The following is a 22,349-nucleotide window of genomic DNA, read 5'->3' on the forward strand; positions in this document are numbered from 1 at the left end:
ACAGCACCACGGCAGTATACATCACTTCAATGTCCAGACCATGAAACTCACGGCTTGGCTTCTCAATGGTTCCAGAATGAAGAACTTACCTGCTTGGACAGGGTCAAACAAGCTCTTCTAAACAGCTGTTGTCCCTCCACGAGAAGCACCTACCAGTACAAATGGAGGCGTTTTCATCAATGGTGCATGATGCACAATTTGCATCCCATCACAGCCCCCATACCTACCTTACTCAACTACCTCATGGACTTCAGCGAGGCTGGCCTCTCCATCAGCTCCATCCGGGTTCACCTGTCCGCAATCATGGACTTCCATGATCCAGTAGACGGCTTCTCCCTCGTCACACATCCACCGGTGAAATGTTTTCTCACAGGCTTACAGAAAATGCGTCCAAACATCCACCTCCCGGTGCCACCGTGGGACCTGAATCTGGTCCTCGACATGCTCATTAGGCCACCTTTTGAGCCATTAGCCACTACACTACCACAATACCTGTCTATGAAAGTGGCATTCATAGTGGCGATAACATTAGCAAGAAGGGTAGGAAAAATCGCAGCGCTCATGGCGGATCCTCTCTTCACTACATTTACCAGGGATAAAGTCATACTTAGACCCCATCCCAGGTTTCTCCCTAAGGTTATATCCAACTTTCATGTAAATTAACCCATTTACTTACCTGCCTATTTCCCTAAACCTCATGCCTTCCCAAGGAGGCTATATTACATTCGTTGGATGCAAGGAGGGCAGTTGCGTTCTACCTTGATAGAACTAGAGTGACCAGGAAATCAGATAGGCTCTTTGTTGCGTGGTCAGGACCATGCACAGGAACAGCAGTTTCCGCACAGCGCCTATCCAAATGGATTGCAGGCTGCATACACACCGCTTATCAACTTAAGGGCAGGCAGCCACTGCACCCAATCAGAGCGCATTCCACACATGTGATGGCCACCACAAGAGCCTTCCTCAATAAAGTGCCACTGGTGGACATCTGTAGATCAGCCACTTGGTCCTCACACCATACTTTCATGCATTACTATGCCCTACACAAAGGGTTGATGCCTTACACGTCTCTAGCAGATGTGGTCCTTCCTCCTTCCACCTAGAGAGACTCCAATGCCCACCACCATTGAGTGGATACTGCTATGGAGTCACTTGAGTGAAGCACCCTAAGGAAAACCACTCAACAAAGAAGGAGAAGTTACTCCTCTGTGCAGTAACGATGGTTCTTCGATGTGTGTTCCTGTGGGTGCTCCACTACCCTTCTGTCCTCCCCTCTGCTTGGAGTCTTCAAGGACTTCAGGTAGAAAAGGAACAGATGCGACTTGCGCTGCGTGTGCGCTCCACGGCCTCCGAGGGGGGGGGGGAGGCGCTGAGTGCGCAGTTGCAACACGAAGGGCACTGCTACTGAAAATCTCTGATCTCTGGCGCAGAGACGCACCGAGACTTGAGTGGAGCACCCACAGGGACATACATCTCAAAGACCCACCGTTACTGCACAGAGTGAGTAATTTCTTCTTCTTACCACAGAACTAAGCGTCTTGACTCACGTGCTGTACTGACAATCAGCTGAGCCGGCACAGCACGGTGGCCATTTTTATTTTAATGAAGCAGGGGATATTTAAATCCCTGCATCATTGACTGTCGGGTAGTCTAATTTACGTGTCTCTGCTGGCAGAGGCATATAGTCCAGACATACCCTAAGTGACTCCAAATTTGGTGCTGAAAAGGACAGTGGTTTTAAGAGCACTGGGGGCTGATGGGAGATGAGACCATCACATGTCTCTTTCCTTGAATGAAGCTACCCCTTAGTCAGCCAGCACTGCCTCTGTAATAATTGCCAAGCTTGATAATTTGCTCATGTATGTTACTTTCCATGGAGGAGCTCAAAATGCTCCAAAATACCCTTGTGATGTGGTTGGGTTTGATGCCATTTTACAGGAAAGGGAGCTCATAGTCTTACAAACAGTGCTACACTGAACTTTTAGCTACCTGTTTCAATGCCAGGGTAAGCTGCAGATTGCATTGCTCCAATGTAGATAGTGCATGCACTAAGGATTTGCATTAGTGATGCTGCACCAGTGGCTAACGTCCCAGTATAGACAAGGCCTAAATAACTAGCTCCGGAGACAATGGCAGAGCCAAGAACAATGCCATGGAGCAAGATTCAACTGGACTGAAGAAGTGGACTGTGCCCACAAAAGCTCATGATACCATCTACATGTTTTGTTAGTCTATAAAGTGCTACCAGACTATTTGTTGTTTTTTAAATTTATCCTATTTTGTGTCTGGGCAATCTGTGAGGAACTGGTCACGAGCATGTCATCACACCATAACCCGAGTTAAGAGTTTGTAAATAAATTAGGCCAAACTTCTTCACAAAAATCCTTTGTTAGAGCTCTTGTTTTTCCCTGGCTGCATCACACTTTCTTGCCTTGCCAGAACATCTGCCTGAAATGTAAGACCTTGTGAAATGTGATGCAGACAGCACTTGGAATAGTCAGATGCAAGATCCTGAGGGAGAGAGGGTAAGTGGTTCAGCAGGACCTGGTAGGTGAACATCATTTCCTTTGATCTCTCAAGCCAAATCCTTGACACACCACAAGATGCATTCTTTGGTTATCTTTCCTCTCCAGAGGTCATTACTCTGTCTGCATGCAAACCCCTCCAAGAAACCCACTTCAGTTGCGACTCAGAGATGAAAACTGATTAAGCCCCTCTGAATCGGGTGCTTGATTATGCACCATACACAAATATTCACTGTGTTATTAAAATATTATGCCTGTAATTTTCACAGGAGATCTAAGGGCTTATCTAGACTACGCTAGAGTGTCGAAAGAGGATATGCAAATTCCGCAGGAATTTTCATAGCTTCTTCAGATCTCACTTCCTCATTTTTTGAGGAAGAGCGGCTTTTCGACAAACGGGGAGGGGAGGTCACCGAAAAAGCCACATCTAAACTACTTTAACTTTCAAAAGCTCTGCTTTCAAAAGTGAGTTCCTCTTTCAACACTCTAGCGTAGTCTAGATAAACCCTAAGTCTGTGTCTAGACTACATCCCTATTTCGACAGAGGGATGTAAATTAGACACTTCGAAATTGCAAATGAAGCGGGGACTTAAATATCCCATGCTTCATTTGCATAATCACATCATGGTGCTCTTTTGAACAAGCAGCATTTCGAAAGTAAAACCGCAGTCTAGTCATGGTTCTGTTGAAAATGGCAGGCTTTTTTGAAAGATCCTGTACTCATTTTTTGAGGAGCACAGGATCTTTTGAAAAAGCCTGCCATTTTCGACAGAACCGCATCTAGACCGCGGTTTTACTTTCGAAATGGCGCTTGTTCAAAAGAGCGCTATGATGCGATTATGCAAATGAAGCGCGGCATATTTAAGTCCCTGCTTCATTTGCAATTTCGAAGTGTCTAATTTACATCCCTCTGTCGAAATAGGGATGTAGTCTAGACACAGCCTAAGTGACTTAGACTCCCACTTCTACAGTTAACATTACAGCATTTTCAAAAGCTTCAGTGGGGTAAAACAACAAATAGTCTAGTAGCACCTTAAAGACTAACAAAACATGTAGATGGTATCTTGAGCTTTTGTGGGCACAACCCACTTCTTCAGATGACAGGCATGTTAGAAGTCCAGATCCAAGAATAAATAAGGGAATGAACTGTGGGAGAAGGAAAAAAAGAAAAAAGGAGAAAAAAGGGGGGAGGAAGAAAAAAAGAGAGACAGGGAGTAGATAAGCTTCAGGCCTCTGAAGCTTATCTACTCCCTGTCTCTCTTTTTTTCTTCCTCCACCATTTTTTTCTCCTTTTTTCCTTTTTCTCCTCTCTCCTCTTCACCTCCCTCCTCCCCCCCCCCCCCAAATATTCCTGAAGCCCTCTGAAGCTTATCTACTCACTATTTCACTTATTTATTCTTGGATCTGGACTTCTAACACTCCTGTCATCTGAAGAAGTGGGTTGTGCCCACAAAAGCTCATGATGCCATCTACATGTTTTGTTAGTCTTTAAGGTGCTACTTGTTGTTTTTTAAGTTATTACAGCATTTGTTACCTAGCAAGGCTAGTTACCACTTGGACCTCTCATCATAGGTTGTAGATCACAGTTCCCCTGCTTTTTAATTATGCATTTGTCTGGTCTATGCTCTTTCTGGTGAAGGCCATTCCTTCTTCTGTGTTGTGTGCGCCTAATGACAAATAACAACAAAAGACTAGTTAGATCTGGATGATGTGTGCAAGGGCGCTATTTATGGGGAACTAGGGGGGACAGTAGCCCCCTCCTGAGGTTGGAACCCCTGGATTTCATACCTGAGGTCTACTTAAAGCTGCATGCCCTGACTCCAGAGACAGTTCTTAAATGCAACAGAGTTTGAGCTGTTTGCAGCTTTGCCTTTGGGGCAGGAAGTTTGTTATAAAAAGAGAGAGGCATTAAGAACAATAAAAGGCTTGGCATGCAGGCAATTGAAGGATCATCATGAAAACATTGCTGGGTACACCACTTAAACTATAGAGAGGAAAAGTAGGAATGAGTGTTGTGCTGCTGGAGTTTGCATTTGTATCACTGCTGTGAAACTTACCAAAGTTCATGAAAAAGTGGTAAACAGGGACTTATCCAAAGTTGACTGAAGAGTTACAAAGGAATTCCAGAAAACTGAGTGATTGGGCAACACAAGGGCAGATGGAATTCAGTGTTGAGAAATGCAAAGTAATGCACATGGGAAAATATAATCCTAACTATACATACAAAATAGCTGATACCACTCAAGAAAGAGATCTTGGAATCATTGTGGATAGTTTCCTGAAAACATCTACACATTCAGTGTTCAGTGGCTGTCTAAACACTGGAACAGCTAACAGAATATTTGGAATAATTAGGAAAGGAATAGATAAGACAAAATATCATATTGCCTCTAAATAAAGTCATTGTATGCCCACATCTTGAATACTGCATGCAGATGTGGTCATCCCATCTAAAAAAAAGATATATTGGATTTGGAAAATGTATAGAAAGAGCAACAGATATGATTGGGGTAAGGAACAGTTACCATAAGATAACTGATTATTAACAAGACTGGAAAAAAAGAAAATGGAAAAGAAATGACTAACGAGTAAGGGGATATGTTAGCTGTCTTGGAAATCATGAATGGTGTGCAAAAGTGGAATAAAGAAATGTTATTAATTCCTTCATTAACTTAACACAAGAAGCTGACCCAACTAAATTTATAGGCAGCAGATTTAAAACAAACAAAAAACATTATTTTTGCACAATCAACCTGTGGAACTCTTTGCCAGGAGATGGTGGAAAGGCCCAAACCATAACAGGGTTCCAATAAGAACAAAATAAGTTCAAGGAGGACAGTAGCTAGAATGGGCAGGGGATGGATCATGATAATTGCTTCTTCTGTTTATTCCTTCTGAATAAACAGCATTAGCCACTGTTGGAGGACAGCATACTGAGCTAGAAGGACCCAGTATGGCAGTTCTGATGTTCTTATACAGACCTGAAATGTATCTGCCCCCTTGCTGTAACTCGCTAGACCTGACTCCCCTTCCAGAGCTAAGATAGAGCCCAGAAGTCCTGACGAAGTCTGTCTCTCTCCACAGAGTTACTAACAAAGTAAGAATATACAATACATTTTAAGGCTAACGTGACGTGCCTAATCTACATGGCCCTACATCTACGTGCCCTTAAGTGACGTGCCACAAGATGTCAGAATATGTTAGCGTTAGAGCTGAGTGGGTTGAAGGATAAAATTAATTTATTGTCAGTATGACCTCTGTGTGACCTGGATATTAAGCCTGGTCTTTGTAAAGGGGTACGTGCTTGGTCACAGGTATGCAACAAGAAGGGGATAGGTGAAACTGGTATAAACCTATTTTACTGGTATGAACCTGTTGTACGGCCTGAGAAGGGAATGTGAGGGGGTAGGTAATGATTGGAGGAGGTTTGGTGCAGAGGGCATGACCTGTATATGTGTGTAACTGTAAGTGGTCAGTGGGAAATGGGTGATTACCATGTAAGGGTGTGTCTAAACTACATGGCTCCGTCGATGGAGCCATGTAGATTAGGCTGATCAGTAGAGGGAAATGAAGCTGCGATTTAAATAATTGCGGCTTCATTTAAATTTAAATGGCTGCCGCGCTGTGCCGACAAACAGCTGATCAGCTGTTTGTCGGCTCAGTGCGCTAGTCTGGACGCTCCTGCGCCGACCTGAAAGCCCTTTATCGACCTCCCCATTATGCCTCGTAGGATGAGGTTTACTGGGGAGGTCGATAAAGGGCTTTCATGTCGACAGGGGAGCGTCCAGACTGCCCCGATCTGCCGACAAACAACTGATTAGCAGAGCGGGGCAGCCATTTAAATTTAAATGAAGCCGCAATTCATTTCCCTTTGCCGAACAAACAAATCTACATGGATCCATCGACAGAGCCATGTAGTTTAGACACACCCTAAGATAGTACAAAAGACATTGCCTTTTGCTGGGAAGTTGCAAAACTTTCCTGAGAGTATCCTGGAGATTTTTGTCCTGGAATGCATTCCTGAATAAAGCTGGTTGCTTAAGAAGGGTGTCTGAAATTGATTTGGAAGGGGCTTGGACCCCCATCCGAACACTTGGATTAAAATTCTTCGTCAGGGTCTAATATTTAATTTTCTTTCTTTTATGTAGGAATTAGATACAGTGCTCCTATCAGCTAACTGCTAAGTTGTCTGCCAAAAAAGTAGTTTTCCAGTGCCTTGGTAGCCCCTGAATAGAGATATGTGTGTGTGGGTGACAGATGGGGTTTGTCCCCCGCTCCATTTGGTGCTTGGCTTCTACTGAGCATGCTCAGTAACACTGCTGAAGCCTCTTCCTCAGTCTAACCCTATGCTCTCACTCTCCTCCCTTCCCCCCATCACGGCACGCACAGGTTGCCCTCGCACACAACAAAATCTGAAATGGAGCCCCTGGTCTTGTGGCTTGTCTGTGTCCTGACATATGACTGCATACATAGTACTGTACTCCTAACCCGTCCCTAACACTCTACTTTCCCGAATCCTTTATTCTTTCCTTTCAAAACAGATTAATTCTGATCATCTCTTCCGGACACTGGGTGAAGTGCTGTGATAGAGTCCTGAGATGGATGGAAAGCTTGTGTGTGTGTGTGTGTGTGTGTGTGTGTGTGTGTGTGTGTGTGTGTGTTCAGTCTATTCAATAAGCTTCATTCACAGAGCCCAGCTTTCTTATTCTGCTCCAGCCTGGCCCTTTAAGTAATCTGACACGAGAGGCTGGAACGCCTCAGCCTCTGAAAAGGGAAGGAAGAGGGATGACTCTGCTGCAGCTTTTTGGCCACTTTGCTGTCAGTTTCTCTTCCTTTCTTTCCCTTTTCTTTATGGTAGAGAGGGCGAGGGGCTGGGAGTTGGGAGAGGGTAAATGTTAAAGGGATAGAGCTGCTCTTCCGAACCCCCAGGCAAAAAAAAATCCTTTTTGCAGGTTTTGTTGATTTCCTTGTTTCAGGCTTTGGAAAATCCAAGTGATTTCCAAACCTTTTATTCTTTTGCTGTTGCTGCTGGGGGTTGGAGCAGGGGATTAATGATTTGCTTTTCCTTTAATGTGTAATTCAGGGAGAGGGAGAAGGTCAGGCCTGGTCACCTGACATTGTGAATCCTGTCAATTCTGGCCACTCTGAAGGGGGTTTGCTGTATTTTCCTCTTGCCCCCCTTCCTGCTCCAGCTCTTTTCTGTAGCCTTCTCCTCTTTCTCTAGCACTCTGTTTTGCTCACGCACAATCCACACCATGTATTCACTCACAGCTTCAGGACACGTTTGGCTGATTTTCTTTTTCTTTTCCAGTTCAGCAAAAGGTAAGCGACTTTGCAATTCAGCTTTTGAAGTAACATGAAAGGGGAAGTATCTTGTGCACCTGAGAAACAGGATGCTTATCTCAGTACACAAAACTCTGTATAATGCCTTGGGCATACTGTAATTCTAAAGCAAAAAATTACAGTCCCATGCTCAAAGAAGGAAGTTGAAGGAAAGCTCTGAAAATGCTCAAATCTTCACCAATAAATTACTAATCTATTAGCATGGCAACTAACAACAGCTTGTACACCTCCAGAATTAAGGGACAAGTGGCTATGACTTAGTTTTTGGCTTTGTAATTAGAAGCTTCTTCCTAGGTGCCTAGGAATATTGGTCTGTCAAAGTTCAATTTCATCTAAAAGAGTCAGGCACCACTTACATAGGATGCACAGAAAATGGTTTCAGGAATTCTGCTAGATTTACACCTGTATATGCCTGAATCTACTGTGGAGTTTTCCAGTCATGGAAATTTTGGCATCCTTTGGGGAGAGTTTTAAAACCTATTTTGCTGATCATTTTAAAGAATCAGATGACAGATTCCAAAATGCTTCTGTAACCTACCGAGTTCGCAATGAATTGGAAGAACAGTAGGTTCCTTTGAAAATTTTAAGCACAATTATGTCTCTAAATAAAAGATTATACCAGTGGTCACCATCCAGTAGATTGGGATCTGCTGGTAGAACTTGGATTCTTTGACACATGATCTTGACTGGTTTGGCTAGGAAAGCTTTCAAGTGCTGGCAGTTCTGTTGCCCCTCCACTCACTGTCATGATGCTCCCACTCTCTGCTTTGGAACTGCCCCCCTCAGAGCCTCCTGCTTGCTGTGCAGAGTGTGAGGGGGTGCTGATGTAAGGGTGCCCCTTTCCCTCCCCCACTCCTTATTCTATCTTCACAAGAGAGAAGGGGATGGAGGGACTTGGCAATGCAAATCTGTCACTCTCAGGCTACAGCTACACTACCTTTTTTTGCAGAAGAGGATATGCAAATTGCGCTCTCATTTTTATATCTTCTTCTGATTCTTTTTGCGGAAGAGGTTTTGCCTATAAAAAGCCTCACACAGATGAGGCCATTTGTTGGGGGAAAAAAAACCTTTTTCGCAAGATCCTGTAAACCTTGATTTTTTTTAGGAGTAAGGGATCTTGCGAAAAAGGGGGTTTTTTTCTACAAATGGCCCTGCCTACACGGGGCTTTTTATTGGCAAATCTTTTCCGCAAAAAGAATCAGAAGAAGATATGCAAATCAGAGCGCGATTTGCATATCTTCTTCCATAAAAAAAGGCAGCGTAGCCATAGCCTCACACTGTGTGTGTGTCTGTCATTTTCAAAAACACACACTGTCCTTCACTCTCATCTGCCGACCCAACACATGCTGGGTTGTTTTTGTTGTTGCTTCTTTTACTATTTGCAAAGTGGGTTATTTTTGGTTTTGGACTGGTCTGTGCATTTCATAATTTTCATTTCTCTCTCATGCTTACATTTAATTCTTTGAGAAGTCAGTTCTAACGTGCAGAACCTGTCGTGACTGGAGTCATAATCCCTGAGGTAACTGCTACTCCTGCAAGTGGCTGGCATGTCTCTGTAGCCCCTGAGAAAGGCAGAGCAGGGAGTCTCCACACACTATCTTTGCCTGCGGACACCTCTCCTGCAGCTCCCATTGATCAATACTGGGGAACTGTAGTCAGTAGAAGCTGTGGGCTCAGTGCCTGTAGTTGAGGGCCAGCATATGGCGCCATGGAGCCATTGCTGCACGTGCCAGCTGCTTTCAGGAGTGGTGCAGGCAGGGAAGAAGTAAGCCTGCCTTAACCCCACTGCTCCATCACCCAGAAGCCCTCTCAGTTAAACGGTGCCCAGCCAGAGCCTGCTACCTGAACCTTTGTCTGAGTCCTGAACATCCTCCTACACCCAACCTCCTGCTCCAGATGTGAGTCTCTCAGCACTTGCACTCTGAAAACCCTCCTGCACCCCAATCTCCCACTCTGGGCTAACCCTAGAGCCCCTCCCGTATGCCAAACCCCTTGGCCTAAGACCAGAGCTTGCTCCCCAACCCCCTACCCCAGCCTGGCTAAAGTGAATGAAGATGGGGGAGGAAGGAGGATGGAGTGAGCAGGGTGAGGCCTTGGAGAAGGGGTGGAGCAGGGGCAGGGCCTCAAAGAAGAAGCGGGAAGGAAGCGGGGCAAGGATATTTGGGTTTGAGGTAGATCTTACATTGCATTTAAATTGAAAAAGTGATTTTGTGGTTAAAAGGGTTGGAGAGCACTGGATTATACTGATTATTCCTCATGGCAAAAGTGATCATAAAAATCAGAATCAATCTTGAAATATATACAAAGAATAAAATACATAAGAAGATTGATCTCAGATCATTCTAGGACACGCACATGAAATGAAAAATTAAAGAACATTAAGGCTGAGGTATAAAAACAAAAACATTCTGAGGCAAGACCTCTCCAGCATCTTTATTTTAGCAGGCTTTGGTTAGGTCAATGATTAAATTAGGGATGGGGATTATGACTTAGCTGGCCTTCTCATCATTGCTGCTTTGAAACAGGCAAAAGAATGGCGGAAAGGAGGAGTATCACATCTCTTCCCTCACCTCAAGTAGTTGCCTAAGGTATTGTGGGAATGAATAGCCATCTCTGTTAGGGTTCTTCAGACTTTGCTGAGCATGAACATATCCATTTAACTGAGCTACAGTACAGGGGGTCCTCGCTATAAGTCCAAGATATGTTTCAAAAAACTTGGATTTATAGCGAAACAACTTAAAGTGGGGAATTTTATTCCCGTGGCTGACTTCCATTTAAGCAAATTGTGGGGAGTGTTTCACATGACTTATAGTGGGGAATGGGAGGACTTATTATGCATCAGCTCCTACAAGCGTCAACGACTTTAGTGTGGAATGGATGTATACCTGGGCGACTTATAGGGGGGACCCTCTGTTCTATAATTCATTCCCTGGGAAGAAAACCCTGGGACCCGCAGCAGTGGACAGGCATAGGAAATGTAAAGGGGACTGAAGTCATCTGTTGAGAGCTATTCTGCAAGTTTCCACACAAGGTCTTGAAGTCCCACAGCCGGTGCCAGTATATTTTTAACTTTCAGCAGAATTATGGAAGCTAATCCCTAGAGGGCAATGAATTAAGCACTATCAACCTTAGGAAAAGATCTCCTGACACTCCAATAGCACCGTGATGGTGTGTTATATAGCACCTGCACAGAATACAATAGAAAAGAACTGCACTAAATGAAAAAAGCTTTTACAGATTTCGACTGGCTGCCAATAGTAAATGTTATTGTATTATGATAGCAGCAATCTGTAATTCAACATTTTCTAAAAGATTAAGAAACAGATTGAAGGTTCCATGTACATTGTGAGTACCTGGAGTTTTATATTACACTACCCAAAGGTGTATGATTGGGCTATTCTGTAACTTTACCCACAGTAAATAGTGCAGACCACTGCAAATACCCCAGAGAAGTATGAGCAAGGGGTTCACTCTCACAACCAAGGAAAGGGGTAGGACCACTGGGCAAACAGACTTATCAGAGAATCATAGAATACGAGGACTGGAAGGGACCTCAAGAGGTCATTGAGTCCAGTCCCCAGTTCTCATAGCAGTACCTAGTACTGCCTAGACCATCCCTGATAGACATTTATCTAACCTGCTCTTAAATATCTCCAGAGATGGTGATTCTACAACCTCCCGAGGCAACTTATTCCAGCATTTAACCACCCTGACAGTTAGGAAGTTTTTCCTAATGTCCAACCTAAACCTCCCTTTCTGCAGTTTGAGACCATTGGTTCTTGTTATATCTTCAGAGGCCAAGGAGAAAAAATTTTCTGCCTCCTCCTTGTGACACCCTTTTAGATACCTAAAAACCACTGTTATGTCTCCTCTCAATCTTCTCTTTTTCAAACTAAACATGTCCAATTCTTTCAGTCTTCCTTCATAGAGCATGTTCTCTAGACCTTTAATCATTCTCTTTGTTCTTTTCTGGACCTTCTCCAGTTTCTCCACATATTTCTTGAAATGTGGTGCCCGGAACTGGACACAATACTCCAACTCAGGCCTAATCAGTGCAGAATAGAGCAGAAGAATGACTTCTCGTGTCTTGCTCACAACACACCTGTTAATGCATCCTAGAATCAGTTTGCTTTTTTGAAACAGCATCACATTGTTGACTCATATTGTTGACTTATGCTATAGGCATTTGTGGAAATGTTTATCTGTTCCTGCAAAATACAATGGCTGTGTCTAGACTGGCAAGTTTTTCCGCAAAGGCAGGTGCTTTTGCGGAAAAACTTGCCAGCTGTCTACACTGCCCGCTTGAATTTCTGCAAGAACACTGACGATCTCATGTAAGATTGTCAGTGTTCCTACGGAAATACTATGCTGCTCCCGTTCAGGCAAAAGCCCTCTTGCACAAATGCTTTTGCACAAGAGGGCCAGTGTAGACAACGCGGTATTGCTTTGCGCAAAAAAGCCCCGATTGCAAAAATGGCGATCGGGGCTTTCTTGCGCAAAACCGCATCTAGATTGGCACGGACGCTTTTCCGCAAAAAGTGCTTTTGCGGAAAAGCGTCCGTGCCAATCTAGACGCTCTTTTCCGCAAATGCTTTTAACGGAAAAACTTTTCCATTAAAAGTATTTGCAGAAAATCATGCCAGTCTAGACGTAGCCTACGAGTATATTGACAATGCACTATAGTGTCTTACTTGTATAGGTTGAAGAGGTGACAGAACTGGGGGATGATGTGTTTTCTAACAAAACCTCATTATATCCACCTGCCAGTAGTGGTACAATATTGTCTCTTTCAAACATCAAAGCAATACAATTAAGAAGTATTTTCACAAGCTCAGGGACAAGTCATCTCAGGCAGAGAAAGCAGTGAATCAAAAGCTGTAGTATCATCCCAGTTCACCCTTCAGTCAGGCGATGGAATTGTATCCAGGAGCTTTTGATCAGCCCTTTCCATCCTCTCAAGCATCCATTAGTGCTACGGGGCATCCCCCTACCCCAAGCTGAATCAGTTGAAGCCGGGTTGAGCTTCTCCTGTGGGAGCCATCCTGTTCATTTCAGAACAGCAGCACCCAGATATTCCTCTGAGACTAGAACCCCAGCAGCTGTAAATTGGGGGTAGCTTCACTGAAGTTTGGGCTAATTTACATTGAGCGTACAGGGCCTTGACATTTAATTTTTACACTTTTTTAAAAGAAATTCATCTTAGTTTATTCTCCTCTGTTGTTGTTACTCCGTAAAATGGAAGATACAGTCAGACAAAGCAGATCATTTTGTTGTTTCAAGATAAAAGCATTATTTCCCCTGCCAGCCACTAACGCCTAGGCTTTAGTGCAAATAGCACAATGCAGTTTTTAAGGTGTTACATACAGACTTTCAAACTTTCAGTGACAGTGGAGTTGGACAGAGAGAAATCCAAAATTGTCAGACATGGGAGCAGATTCATCCCTGGTGTCACACTACGAACTTCATCTGGAAATGCACATTGTCAGTATTGTCCTAGACATTAGAAATAGAAAAGGTCTTTTAAGCAACCTGGCCCATCCACTTGCCAGTACTGGGTTACCCTCTTATTTGTACAGTGTTTTAAATTCTTTGTGAAGTCTGATTTTAAATATGCCTGGATGGCAGTTCCACCAGTTGGGAGATTACACCGCAGGCTACAGAGCTTGTGACCGGGAAGCATTTCTTCGTATTTAGCCAGATTTTTTTCTTTTTAAATTTGAAATCATGGTACAAGATCTATTGCTGGGCTAAAACTCTCACAAGGTCATAAATCACTGGCAATTTCTGCAAAGTACCACCTAAAGGCTCTTAGTCTTGGAAACATCTATCATCTGAGTAGGGCGGTGGTCCCCAACGTGGTGCCCGCAGGTGCCATGGCGCCCACTGGGGCATTTATGTGCTCCCGCCAAATGATCTGGGCTGGCCCCGCCTCTAGGCGCGTGGCACATGTGCCGTGTCGGCCCTGGGTGCGTGGCGCATGGGCAGCGCCTGCCCCGTGCACGCAGCACATGCATGGTGCCAGCCCCGGACATATGGCGCATGGGCAGCCCTGCCCCCAGGCACGCGAAGCATGGGCTGCCCCGCCCCCGGATGCCCGGCACATGAGTGGCCCTGCCCCTGGACACCCAGCGCATGAGTGGCCCTACCCCCGGATGCTTGGCAGCCCCGAAAGTTTGGGGACCACTGGTGTAAGGTGAGTCTGTTATTTAGCTACCAGATTCACCAGATTACATTTTATTTCCATTGAAAATTGGCACTGACTAGGGAAAAGAAAAGCTCAGACACAAGCTCTCAGGAAGCCCAGTCAAATATAATGGTATGTTCCAAGTCCTTTTTAATCTTTACTCCTACTAGTACCCCTGTACTAGTATCCCGAAGGGCCCAGGAATAGGAGTTACTATAGGCAGGATAAGAGGAAGTTCTTTCTACCAACGCAGGCCTTAGCAGCAGGAGCAAGCAGAGTAAGAAAATATGTGTTTATCTCAGACAGGTTCTGCTACAAAACCCATTAAGGTCAATAGGACACTTTACCTATATGCTGAGATAAATTTGAATCCAAGTCAATCACGTGTAGTGAGGAGTGAAAGCTTATGGGTGACTTGAGTTCTGGTCTCCTTTCTTAGGGAACTTGGAGACACCATCTTTCCAGCCTGGAATCCTGTATCAATACCACTACTCACTGCAAGTGCAGCTAGATTATGTCTCAAGGTTGTCCTTGCGAGGAAGTTGGATGCGGGCTGAAGCTTTGGTTCAGGTGCACCTGCTCTGGAGAAATCATGCAGGGCAGCAGCTTCTCCAGATACAGGTATGTGATGGTATTGTCCCCTGCAGGTCTGAAAATAGATTTTCCTTTGAAAATGAAGCTTTCCTTTGAACTGAAGTGGGAGAGTTGCTGCTGCTGGATCATTTTGTGCTCCAACAGCAAACAGTTTCCTCCCATGAAGTTTTTATTCGGGCATGCTGACTGTGGAGAAACTGACCAGTGGCTTGTCCTTACCCAAACATGAATAAGCCAATTTAAGGCCAGAGTTAGGGCTTGCCTGAGAGTTCCTTCACCGAGTAAACATGCAGAAAGCTAACTTCAGCCGATGGGCATGGGAAACACTCAGTCCCGTACATCTAGGCTGTGTCTACATTGGCACCCCTTTCTGGAAAAGGGATGCTAATGTAGACTTCGGAATTGCAAATTCCACAGGGGATTTAAATATCCCCCGCGGCATTTGCATTTACATGGCTGCCGCTTTTTTCCGGCTTGGGGATAAGCCAGAGAAAAGCGCCAGTCTAGACGTGATTCTCTGGAAAATAAGCCCTTTTCCGGAGGATCTCTTATTCCTACTTGAAAGTAAACAGGTGAAAGTAGGAATAAGAGATCCTCCGGAAAAGGGCTTATTTTCCAGAGAATCACGTCTAGACTGGCGCTTTTCTCCGGCCTATCCCCAAGCCGGAAAAAAGCGGCAGCCATGTAAATGCAAATGCCGCAGGGGATATTTAAATCCCTCGCGGAATTTGCAATCCCTTTTCCGGAAAGGGGTGCCAATGTAGACACAGCCCTTCTGTTTCTGACAAAAGCAGGGTCTGTGAAGAGTCAGAGAGATGTTAAAAATGAACGTTCTGGTTTTCCTCCAGTCAAAAGGCCAGAATTGCTGAGCACTGGGACACACACATGCTCTGTGAACCGCACCCTCATAGCTTCCATCTGCCTTTTACGGTTTTAGCTCCAAGACCTAAAAGCCTACCATGATTCAGAACATGAGAAGAGTCAGAATCTGACTGGAAATCCATCCACCATGATTGTGCTGGGCAAAGAGGACAACGCGGAGCTTCAGCTGCCAGTTTTTCTCCACTGGAACAATGGGAAGGTGTGTTGATAGTACCCCACGCTCAGACACACAGACAGCCCCTCACATCTCTATTTGAGTCCTGAGGAGTCCCTCATTTTCCCTACTTTACATTTTTGCCGCTCTCCGTTTTCTACATGATAGCCCCCCCCCCTTCTGGCCTTGGACCACTCAGCTGCTATCACAGCTGTTGGGTAACGGGCTAGTGGGAAGGACTGCTGAGTTGCAGGCAGCATTCCCTTTCTGGGAATAAGTGTCCTACCCAGAGTCTGAACACCTGTCAGCCCAGACACTTAGTCACTTCACTTTGTGCACTAGTGGAAGGCACTCCAGTATTATGGTGGGGAAGGTACTATGGGCACTAGACTAGACTAGACTAGACTAGAGAAATCAAAGGTGGATGTCCCAAACAGCAGTGGTAGAAGGAGTGCGCAAATTAGAGGTAGAAGAGTATTAGTCATTGCTACATATAAGCTCATTACTGAAGAAAATTCTTGAACAAACTCTTGAAAGAATTCTTACACCTGCCCTACTCATACGGCCGGGGTGGGCAATAATTTTTGACTGGGGGGCCACTTCAGAAATGTTTGAAGTGGCGCTGGGCCGCCCTGGAAGGGGCATGGCCTCAGGAGGAAGGGGCGAGGCCAGGACACTTCCGTGCTTCTCCACCTGATTGGTCTGGGGTTAGGGGAGTGCACAAAGTCTTTGTCCCCCCAGAGGGAACTTCCAGCTGTTCTGAACAGCTGGCAATTCCCTCTAGGTACCCATTCCCCTGATGGTGGGAGGAGACTTCACGTGTTCCCCCCTGCTGCCCACAGGTCAATCAGGGCCTGGGGAGGGGGAGCACATGAAGTCTCTCACTCCCTGGCCCCGCCCTGCAAGGGAGCACCACACTTAGAGTCAACCACTAGCTGAGCAGCAGCTGGTGGTTGACTTTAAGTGCTGAGCCCCTTGCAGGGTGGGAGGAGACTTCACACACTCCCCCCGCCCCCAAGCCCTGATTGGCTTGGGGGGTGGGGGAGCATGCAAAGTCTCCTCCCACCCTGCCCCTATCCAGCAAGGAGTGTGTGGCTTCCCCCCACCCCAGGCCAATGAGGGCTTGGGGGTGGGTGGAGCGCCAGAGCCTCTGTGGGCTGGATCAGCTTGCTTGGCAGGCCGGATCCGGCCCACAGAGGCCCTTTTGCCCACCCCTGCCATACCGTCTCATCTCTACTGTGACTTGTAGGGAAGTACAGACACACTTCTCAAGTCCTACGATTGCTACTCTGTCGATCATTACACATTGTGGTGGTCTACGGTAACTGTTCCTGCACTGGTCCTACATTTACTATTAACAGTTGTGACTGTCTCATAGAATAAGGACAAATTAATGTTACTTTGATTTCTTTTGTCAGTGCTCACAGCAGAGCAGTATTCCAGGTACCCCAGGTAGAACTGACACTGCTTTGTGGTGTGTGCAAAGAGGGGAGGCCTCTCTTTTATAAAAGATTCCCCGGCCATACATTTATTGTGAAATTAAACCTGTGCTAGTCAGGGATATCAGTTTTCATCTGAAGCCTTTCAAAACTGCTGGCTCCAGGTGTGGTAGTTCTGTTCAACTCAATAGGCTTGAGCAGTCTGGGTCAACAGTAGTGGCACTAGGGCAATATTTTAGGTAGAAGAGTATTAGCAGTGAAATTGTCGCCTAGTATTAGTGCAGTGATAGGATAATGAATGTTTTTCTCATTTCCCATGAAGTCCCACCTTTAAGTTCTCCTTACTGCCCCCTCACCTTCTGAGAGCCTGGGGAGAGGGGAATTCTCTCATTATCATGTTCATCACCATGCCATCTCTGGGTGTGTCTAGACTACAGGATTTTTTCGAAAAAAGTGGCCTTTTTTCAAAAAAATTTACCTGCGTCTAGACTACCACCACGTTCTGTCGCCAGTAAAGAACTTGGCAGTTTTGTCGACGGCGGGAAACCTCATTCTACAAGGAATAACGCCTTTTTTCGAAAGTCATCTTTCAAAAAAAAGCACTATTACATGAAAATAGGGGGTTTTTTTGAAAGAGAGCATCCAGACTCTCTTTCGAAAAAGCAAGCCGCTTTTTTTGAAAAATCTTCTTGTTGTCTAGATGCTCTTTTTTGAAAGAGGCTTGCAGTCTAGACGTAGCCTCTATATCTTCATGCTGAGTTCTTACCCCTTTCTCAGTAGTATCAGGGATTCTCCCCCACACATCATAAATGTCTCCTTCTAGGTTGAAGGCATCTTTGGAGATGGAGGAGGAAGGCCCCTGGTCTTGGATCTGAAACGAGGTCTCATTAGTCTCCTCCAATTCCAGCTGCATTCTGGGACAGCAACTGAGGTAGGTACAGAATATAGTTCTGTTTTCAAGAAAAATAGTTTAGAAACCTAATATTAGTGCATTACTAAAGCCATTTCTGGAGTGAGAGGGTTTTCCTTCTCCAAACCCATTCTTCTATTATGCCTGTGCCAATTAATGCCTCTTACAATAATGTTTTTCAGAATTTCCATTAATATATTCATGCCTTTTTTTGTGTTTACATGCTATGATTTAAATGTCAAACATTTATTTGGGTGTGCAATTGTCTAATTTTATACACTCTATTTCAGTAACTATGCTAGCTGTGATAGGTGTGTGGTTTTGGGGCCTTATTTTTAAAATATGGCCCTGTCTCTGTGCAAATGTTCTACATAACGTGTTTCAATTAGATTGCACCATTTATGTACAGTGAACTGTAGTTTGTTTTGCCACAAGTTCTACTCAAACACTATAATTTCATGACACAATTTCTCATATTTGTTTGGCTTTAGGAGGATGTTTCTGGGAGCTGTCAAGTCTCATATGATGTTTCTAAGGACTCCATTGTAAAGACAAAAGATCTGCACAGCTGTACAAGGCCAAAGTTTGGATTCACCTCTGTGAACAAAGTAAGTCCATTCCTACATTGATGGTGATGGGTTAGAAAGCTCCTGCCCTAGTGACCCTCCATTTAAACATACTGCAGTCTTCTCCAGATCTTTCCATAGAGTCAGTAACTCCAGGGAGTTCTTAGAGTAAACTGTCTCAGTGCACTCTGATCATTTCATGCAGGGGCTTACAGAAAGTTTTGAAAAGTAAGAAGAGCTCACTTCTGAAGCTCTTAGGTTTGCTTCTGCCCAAGTTTTGTTGGCTACTGAAGAATTAAAGCAGAATCAGAAGAAATGATTGTCCTAAGCAAAAGGAGCAAAGGAGACTGGGTATCCAGAAATGTTTGCTAACATTGAAATTCAATTGGATTGTGCAACAGTGTGACAATGGAAGTGGCAGAAGCTCCACTGGAATTTTTCAGGCATTCAGACTACGGGTGTAAAAACCCATTCAAATAGTTAACTGGTTAAATGATTAAAATTATGTCTTTTAACCAGTTAACCATTGGGCCATGGGTGGGAGGTTACTCAGGTCCGCCACACCATGGCTGGGGTTCTACCAGCCAGGCCCGCGCCACAGGTTGGGGGCTGCTCTGCCACTTTGTGCTGCAGCCACAGGGTTGTTATGGCTCACTGCACTGTAAACAGGGGCCTGCCGGCCAGGCCCATGCTGCAGGTGGGAGACTGCTCTGGCAGGGCAGGTTAACCAGTTACCAGTTAAGCTGGCCAATTATGCTTATTGAGTAACTGGCTAACCTCTTACATTCCTAAATCAGACCTGATAAAATTAGGCATGGTTCTACTGGTGTTAGTGACTTTACACCTGCCTATACCAAGAGTGAATTGTACACTATAAATATGCACTGGCAAGGACTGCACTTTGTGTGACCTAACAGGAATATTTATACAGGAAAGGCCATTTACATGTAAACATGGCACATTTTCCCAGAGAAAATAATGGACCAGAGAGGGCCAAATTTATGAGGACACAGATTTGCCAGGGGTGTGTGTGTGTGTGTGTGTGTGTGTTGTGTTTGCCAGGGGGGTGTATGTGTGTGTGATATCTAATAATTCCCATTGAGTGAATGGAAATTCTGATCAGGATCAGGACCCAGTGTCTTCCACGTGTGAAATAATGCTAATGATACTGACCCACGTTTGTAGAGTGCTTTGAAATCTACAGATGCAGAGCATAGCTACTATTCTTATAATTCACCGGAGTCACTGTGTCTCGTACAAACATCACAAAGCAAACCTAGCTGTTTCCTGCAGCTCTGTTCTTCCTCTGTGACTCCCCCATTCATAAAAAATCCTCCAGATAATGATCTAGGTGTTCAGATAGCATCTGAAGTTCTCAGAGGTCTGTGAAGGAAGCGTAGGGCAGCAGAGAGGTGATGGTGAAGTCCAGCAAGTGTATCATTTCTTGGAGGGATGGGGGGAAGAATTTCACACTGGGTCACTGTGCAGCTCAGCAAAGGAGCCAACATTTTTGGCCTGGATTCACTTTTGATTATTTCTGCTGTTTCTCCCTTTTTGACTTGGAGAATGGCCTTGCGAACAAGTACACTAACCCTGGAGGTTTTCCCTCTCTGGCCTTAACTTTTTCACAGGACACCTGTGGGCAGGGCGTTATTGTTGGACTGACATTGCTACAGAATAAGGCTTTTCTATATCCACAGAAGATCCCCTCACATTGCCACTTTAATATGATTTGGTCACACTGGGTATGTCTAGACTACATGGATCCGTCAACGGAGCCATGTAAACTAGTTTACCCAACATAGTCAATGAAGCAGGGATTTAAATAATCCCCGCTTCATTAAAATAAAAATGGCCACCGTGTTGTGCCAACAATCAGCTGATTCGGCACTGCGCGGCAGTCTAGACGCAGATCGGTCAATAAGGGAAGCCTTTGTCGACCGCTCCCTTATGCCTCATGAAATAAGGTTTACAAGAGCGGTTGACAAAGGCTTCCCCTGTTGACCAATCCGCATCTAGACTGCCACGCTCTGCCGGATCAGCTGATTGTCTGCACAGTGCGGTGGCCATTTTTATTTTAATGAAGTGGGGATTATTTAAATCCCCGCTTCATTGACTATGTCGGGTAAACTAGTTTACATGGCTCCGTTGACAGAACCACATAGTCTAGACATACTCACTGGCTGTGTCTAGACTGGAAAGTATTTCCTTGCAGAAAAACTTGCCAGCTGTCTACACTGCCTGCTTGAATTTCCTCTAGAACACTGATGATCTCATGTAAGATTGTCAGTGTTCTTGCGGAAATACTGTGCTGCTCCCGTTCGGGCAAAAACCCTCTTGTGCAAATGCTTTTGCTTAAGAGGGCCAGTGTAGACATAAAAAAAGCCCCGATCGCGAAAATGGCGATCAGGGCTTTCTTGCGCAAAACTGCGTCTAGATTGGCACGGACGCTTTTACGCAAAAAGTGCTTTTGCAGAAAAGTGTTCGTGCCAATCTAGACACTCTTTTCTGAAAATGCTTTTAACGGAAAAACTTTTCCATTAAAAGCATTTGTGGAAAATCATGCCAGTCTAGATGTAGCCACCATGTATTAGGAATATATTTATGCACCGTTTATAAAAGATGTTATAGCATCAATTCTAATTCCTTAAACCACAATTCTCCCTTTTCTGGGTATCTATCCCTTAATTGTAAGGATGTTGAGGGTTGGCATGAGGATATTTATCAAGATTGTCTGAATGTTTGGCTAGGTCTACACTTCAGTTTTTTTCTTTCAGAAAAAGCTACGCGACATGCAAAGCGCACGTTTCATAGCTTGTTCCGATTTTTTTTTTTTTGGAAGAGGCTTTTCTGAAATTTGGCCCATTTACACTGGGCCAAATTTCGGAAAATCCCCCTCGTTCAGAAGAGCCCTTCTTCCTCGTGGAATGAGGAAGGCAGGGCTTCCGAAAGAGAGTGTTTGAACTTCTGCAAACAAAAAAGCAGAAGAGCACAGGCGTTCCCTGAACACAGTGAAGTTTTAGTCTAGATGAACCCTCAGTGAGCAGAAGTGTGATATGAAACAAAGGAAGTAGGGAGTTACCTAGAAAGAGAGCTGAAGACAGACAAGTAGACAGTCAGATCTGTAATGCTGTCAACAGAGGCTGATGGAATGCCATACAGAATCCATTTGTATTGCTTTGCAAGGCATTCATTTCCCATTTGTTTAGCTAGTGACTGCAAAGAGCACTATGTGTCTCTTGATGGCTAAAAGGAATAGCCAAGCCACCCAAAGCATAAGAGAGGCACTGTGTTAAAGTACTTTGTTGTTCATCTCTGGAGATCAGGGCTCAAATATGGAGTAAGACAAAAGTGAAATGTATTTGGTGAGCTCAATATAGTCCCTGGGATGTTTGCCCATAGCTCAAAACCACTAAGCACAATTATGTATCAAAACCCACATTCAGGTCCTTTTCCTAGATCACTGATTGTACAGTCTTGTGCTATACATGAGTGAGTAGAGGCTGGTTGACACCAGAGCGTAATTTTTCCCCCTATAGTCCAAAATCCCTTTCAGCTATTTTCACCATGAGAAAGTGTCACTAATTTTCTTTTAGCTAAACCTTTGGCAATGACAACTTGTAATACACTGAACCTTCCACTAGGTGTTACTGTTCCTCCATGCTAATCTCAGCCATGGCCTGGGAACGTGACAGAGAACATCTCTCTAGTGCTCTGGAGCTGAATGTGGTACCAGATGTGTCTTAGAAGAC

At 44.7% G+C, this 22,349-nt stretch overlaps 1 protein-coding gene across 1 annotated transcript in view; it reads left to right on the forward strand.

The window, feature by feature from the left end:
* The first annotated feature begins 7,321 nt into the window (after nt 1-7,321).
* The window catches only part of LOC102444059 (microsomal triglyceride transfer protein-like), a 33,063-nt gene continuing 18,035 nt past the window's right edge, over nt 7,322-22,349 (forward strand). The window contains exons 1-5 of the mRNA XM_006122788.3: nt 7,322-7,847; nt 14,492-14,673; nt 15,584-15,727; nt 17,945-18,052; nt 18,523-18,639. Of these exons, the coding sequence (XP_006122850.3) occupies nt 7,781-7,847; nt 14,492-14,673; nt 15,584-15,727; nt 17,945-18,052; nt 18,523-18,639 (618 nt within the window). The 5' untranslated portion in view covers nt 7,322-7,780. The remainder of the gene's footprint in view (nt 7,848-14,491; nt 14,674-15,583; nt 15,728-17,944; nt 18,053-18,522; nt 18,640-22,349) is intronic.

Source organism: Pelodiscus sinensis, chromosome 8, assembly GCF_049634645.1.
Source record: "Pelodiscus sinensis isolate JC-2024 chromosome 8, ASM4963464v1, whole genome shotgun sequence".
Taxonomy (NCBI): Eukaryota; Metazoa; Chordata; order Testudines; family Trionychidae; genus Pelodiscus; species Pelodiscus sinensis.